This window comes from Microtus ochrogaster, linkage group LG4 (assembly GCF_000317375.1).
Source record: "Microtus ochrogaster isolate Prairie Vole_2 linkage group LG4, MicOch1.0, whole genome shotgun sequence".
Classification (NCBI taxonomy): Eukaryota; Metazoa; Chordata; class Mammalia; order Rodentia; family Cricetidae; genus Microtus; species Microtus ochrogaster.
In genome coordinates, this window is record NC_022030.1 from 44,796,002 (window position 1) to 44,802,028 (window position 6,027).

At 39.0% G+C, this 6,027-nt stretch overlaps 1 protein-coding gene across 3 annotated transcripts in view; it reads right to left on the reverse strand.

The window, feature by feature from the left end:
• The window catches only part of Fastkd2 (FAST kinase domains 2), a 24,899-nt gene that overhangs the window by 6,222 nt on the left and 12,650 nt on the right, over positions 1-6,027 (reverse strand). For all 3 annotated transcript variants that reach the window (XM_013351682.1, XM_013351684.2, XM_026786487.1), the window contains one exon: positions 1,252-1,415. In XM_013351682.1, the coding sequence (XP_013207136.1) occupies positions 1,252-1,415 (164 nt within the window). The remainder of the gene's footprint in view (positions 1-1,251; positions 1,416-6,027) is intronic.

The window sequence follows — 6,027 nt, forward strand, 5'->3', positions numbered from 1 at the left end:
AAAATAAAAAAGAAACACACATACACACACACACAAAAGCATAAAATCAGAAACCACAATATACAAGCAAAAAAATCAGAAAAAATAAAAAAAATAAAAAAAAAAAAGCCCAGACAAGGTAATATAAGACAAAATACAAAAATACCACTGAGTTCATTCTATAGCAGCCGTCTACTGTTGGGCACGGGGCACCCTTAAGTGTGGTAGCCCACTGAGACTGCACTGGAGAAAATTAATTTGTTACTTTGCAAGTAGCATCCATGGCAGACAGCCTCTTGGTTGGGATGGGGACTTGTGTCCTGGTGGCCCCCCTGGTTTGGACCTATTGTGCTCCCACAGTCTTCGGGAGCTCATGTGTGTGTCAGTCCTATTAGGTCTGAACGGCACTGATTCACTGGAGCTCTCCATCCCCTCTGGAGTCTTTCTGCTCACTCTTCTGTATCGCTCCCCCTGCAGGAAGAGCTTGACGTCTTTTCTTTGTTCCCAGAATTCTCTCAATGATTCCCTGGTTTTTGATGTCTAGATCAGTGGCCTGTACTACCAATGTTTCAAACTTTAAGCTATCTTTAAAGGTAACTTGGTCTAAAATCATTTTATAGGAGAGAAACTGTCTAGGAATTGGACTAGAGTACAGGCCTCCAAGCCTATTCTCCAACAATATAAAATTAGTATATACGGTTGACTTTTTACAATTCAATGTCAGGATTTTATAGTATTGTTTATGAAATGAATCATAGCTACTGTGAGACACATTATTAAATTTTGTACATCTACCCAAATATTCTTCTTCTTCACTTAAAGTCAATAACTAGAGGGCATTGTAATACACATCTTTAATTCCAGCACTTAGGAATTCTACCCTAGAGAGGCAGAGGCAGGGCAATGTCTGTGATTTCCAGGCCACCCTGGGCTACACAGACTGGTCTCAAAAAAAAAAAAAAAAAAAAAAAAAAAAGAAAGAAAAGAAAAAGAAAAGAAAGAAAAGAAACAAAAACAAAAAATAAACAAACCAAAAAACATCCAAGAATGACTAATTTGGTCACAGGCATCACATTCCAGACCAGGAGTGACTTTTCTTGGTGACTTGGGTTGATTATTTAATGGTATACTTGAGAAAAGGAATGCAAACAACTCTGGTGCAGAACACTGAACTTTGAATATGTGCAGACAGTGAACGCCGTGCATGTGGCGCAGGCTAAAAGGTAACAGCTGCTCTAAAAGCTCACTCTGAATGACAAGGTGACACACTACCTGAAGTCAGCAATTCGTTGATGATCTTCTTTTCAGTAAGCTGGTTAATGAGGGCCAGGGGGAAATAATTCATCAGGCAAAACGAATACACGATACTTAGTAGGTTTTCAGCAGAGATGTGGTGAAGATGGACAGTCAGAGCACTGGTCATGGCTTCTAGGAACCTTTTGAGGAACAAAGGGAAGTCAGATTTCAAATAAACTTACAAGACAAGGGAGCAGAAGAGCTGATTCCAGCCATAGAACCCAGCTCTTTAGTGAATGCAAAGAAATAAGATGAACCAATCAGATCTGTAAATAAGCATCCATATAGTGCAGGACATAGTAACCCCATGGTAAGTGTACATATCTAATAAATGACTATTGTGGATATACTGCCTGAATATGTTTTCATAGGCTTTCAATCATTTCACTCCTATTAAAGGTCTATGGGGCAGCAGTGTTATTATTCTCATAAATACGGATGAGTGAATCGGCTCAGAGTTGAGTAACTCATCCAGGAAAGTGACAGTGAATGAGCAGCCTGGGCAGAGACATATAAGAACCTAAATGGTCCGGCACCAAATCCTTCTACTCTTTAGACAGTCTCCACAAGGCCCGAACTACCACTCTCATTTTATAAGCAATTAAAAATTCTTAGCTATTAAATTTTTGGTAAAGAATTACAAGCCTAAACCTAGCAGTCACAGCTACTGTGCGGTATAAACAGGGCTAAGCACAGATAGAGTGGGAGGAAAACACTCGAGGAGGTGACACTGTTAATAAATGGTGGACTTCCCTGGAACCAGGTTAGACAGACTCTCAGGGCGTACGTTATCCCTAGAATAACACACACAAGATGAAATATACAGACGATTGTGGCAGGGTAGAAGGGAGAGAGGAGCTTCAGGGAGAAGCTGAAGGGTGGATGCGCTAGGAAAGGGGAGATCATCTGAATGGAGTCCTGAGAGCACAGGCTCTGTCTGTCAGTAAAACAGTATTATGAAGACATGGATCAGGGTTGACGTCAAGGGCAAGTGAGTCTGGAAGGAAGCTCAGACTGACAAGAGGGTGCAGACTAGACTTTGAGACCAACTGGACAATCTCAGGGGCGAGGGCAGCAGTAAGACCTGCAAGGTTAAGAGAATGAAGTTCCACAGGAAGGGACAAGCATACTAGATCCTGAAAATAGCAAGGTAATGGTATTAAACTGTGAGCTGACTGAACCAGGCTCATGCAGCAGTCATAGGAGTATGCAAACCACTTTTAAATCTAGTACAAAATTTGAAAGAAAAGTTACCACAAATACAATTATTAAGCAGTTAGTAAATATATGATCTTAAAAGATATAAATTATAAAATCAATTTTCTAGATTTTCTATGTGGCTGCCTAAACTAACTTCTACAATAGCATAATTATATAAGACTTATAGTAACCACAAAAATACCTACTAAAGATACATAAAGGAAAATAGATACATCAAATTACAAAGAAAGACACAGTGAAACAGAAAAAAAACTGAAAAAAATTCCAAGGCAGGAAACAAAATGCCAATAATAAAGCCATCTCTACCAATAAAGGCTTTAAATATGTCTGTACTGCAATCATTGATCTTCACAGGATTACAATCAGTGTGGACACAGACTTCTGAGGATGTCTATGAGGTATTTTCAGAAAAGCTAAACTGAGAAGCGAAGACACCTATCCTCGATTTGGGAAGCACCATCCTATAACTTTGGACCCTGGACTAAATAAAGATGAGAAAGTTACTGCATGCAGAAGTCATCTCTGCTTCCTGAGTGTGGATGCACTGGCCAGCCCCATGCTCCTGCCACTACGCTCCTCCTCTCCATGATCAGCTAAACTCTAAATTGGCAGCCAGAATAAACCTTTTCTTACATCTTTACCATGCATTTTTGCCACAGCAATGAGAAACATAACTGATACATGTATTAAATGCTACAATTAAAAGATAGAATAAAAGTAAATAAGATCTAAGTATATACTATGTGCAAAGAGCTCACTTTAGATTAAAGACACGGTCTGAAAGTGAAAGAACAGAAGACACACAAACAAATGGTGATTAAAGAGCAGGAGTGGCCATATTTATGTTAGAAAAAACAAAATTTTAGTCAGAAACTGTCTGATTCCAGTTCCAGGTTCCGACTTCTTTCTCTGGCTCCAGAGCCACTGGGCACACATGTATTATACACATATATTTACAAACAAAATTCCCATGTACATAAAATAAAAGTAAATAAATCTTTAAAAGAAAAGAAACTAGAAAAAGAACAAACCAAACCCAGAGTCAGTAGAGGAAGAAAGTCATGAAGATTTAAGCAGAAACAAATGTGAACCAGAGAGAATGATTAACCAAAGTGGCAAACCCACAACTAAACCAGCAGGGGAAGGACAGTAATCTGGAAAGCAGAAACGAGAGACAGACAACAGCACTGACACCACAGAGATAACAAAAGGAGCTGGCGATGTCACTTAGTTGGTAAAATGCTTCACATGCCTGAAGCCTCAGGTCCAGTCCCCAGTACCATGAACCAGACATAGTAGGGCACACCTATAACCCCTGATATTTGGGAGGCGGAGGCAGGAGGATCAAAACTTAGAGGCCAGCATGGGTTACATAGTGAGCTCAAGTTAAAAAAAGATTCATGTAATCTTTGCACATGGTCTTGTATACTCTAAATCATCCTTCAATTATTTATAATATCTAATATAATGCAATTCTACATAATTAGCTGTGATACTATCTTTCACAGGAAAATGACAATAAAGTCTGTACATGTTCAGCCTCTCCCTAGCACAACACAATAATAAAAGGAGATTAATAAGATATTATGGAAAACATTTGCTAACAAATTGGTAACCAAGAAGAAATAAATTCATATATAAACAAAAAGACTAAAGCATGAAGTAAAAGAAAATCAAAATAGACCAATAATGAATACAGATATTGAATCAGCTATCAAAAACTTCACAAAAAAATATGGAGCGGTGGCTTAGAGTGCAGGCAAAGCATTCGCAAACATAACTAAAAAAGAAAAAACCTCTCGACAATGAAAATGTCCAGAACCAGAGTGCTTCACTGGTGAATCCACTGGTAAATTCTACCAATGTTGAGAAGGAGAATAATTAAGTTAACACAACCCTCTTGAACTCATCCAAACATCTACAGAAGAGAGAACATTTCTTCCAAATTCAGAAGACAAACATCATCACACCATGCTATATGGAACAAAACAGTAGGAAACCAAATTTAGTATCATGAAAATGGATCATAGATAAACCACAAACGAGTAAGACCCAGGTAGCTCAGTGTATGCAATCAATTAATGCTATACGTCACATAAACGGAAGGGTTAAAAGGAAAATCACACCATTACTTTAAGCTGAAGAAATGAATTTGAGAAATTTAATACCCTTTTGTGATAAAAGTTCCCAATATACCTGGCATATAATAAAGTCATATGCGAAAAGCCCATATAACCAGCAGCATATCAGATGGTGAAAAACTAAGGAATAAGGCAAGAATACCTCCTCTTGCCCATTCTATTTAATACAGTACTAGAAATTCTAGCTTAAGGTGAAATAAATAAATAAAAATACAACTAGGTCCATAAATATTGAAGCAGGAAAAGGGAAAGGAAATGAATAAGATGTAAATAGAGAAGTAGCATCTGCTTCATTTCTCTACGCTACGGGCTCTCCGGGAACAACCCAACCAAGGAGTGAGAGACTCACACGCTGCAAACTATAAAACACTGGTTAAAGATGGCACAAATGAAACATGGCAAGACACCACTCACCCAATGACTGGAAGCCAACCTGTTGAAGTGTCTGTGTTGTGTGCAGTGGCTCAGTGACCCAAGGCCATCTCTACCAAACTAACAATAGCAGGTTTTTACACAAACACAAACAAACAAACAAAAGCCTGAAATTCATTCATATGGGAACCAAGTTGCCTGAATCCCTTAGCAATCCAGGAAGAAAGAACTATACACCTTCATGCTTCAGAACAGATCACAAAGCTGTGGTAACTGAAGAAAAAGCAGTTCTGCAGAAAAACAAGTGAGGCACCAAGAACACACAATGGAGAATGGGCAACGTCTACAACAGCATCGGGAAAACTGGGTATATACATAAAAAGAATAAAACTAAATCTCTGTCTTACACTTCACATAAAAATCTACTTAAAACTGAGTAAGCATGAGAACTGAGCTCCTACAAGGAAAACATATGGGAAAGCTTTATTTTATGACATAGTGTAGAACAATCATTTTTAGACTATGATATGAAACGTACAGTCAACAAAAACCAATAGTCAAGGGGACAACAGCAAACTAAAATTCCTCTGCTAAGGAAATGAAGTAGCTGACAGAATCAAAGAAGGGTGGAAAATATTTGCAAACTGCACACCCAACGGGGGATTATCATCCAAAACATAGAAGCAATGCCTACAATTTAACAGCATTATCAGATGCTGTCATGATCAGAAAATGGACAAAGGGAATGACAGAAGAATCACCAGAATAGACATGCAGTGCACAGCTATAAAGAGGATGTTCAACACAGGAAACAGGTAATGCAAACCTGTTTGGGTTTCATGAAGAGATGTGCCCTTGTACCTGCTAGGATGGCTAAAAGCAAGATGAGAAGACATGGAGACCCAGAGCCACCCCACACCACGCTGTGCTCACCGTGGGGGAACAGCCCTGGCATACCACACTGTGCTCACCATTGGGGAACAGCCCTGGCACACCACACTGTGCTCACCGTGGGGGA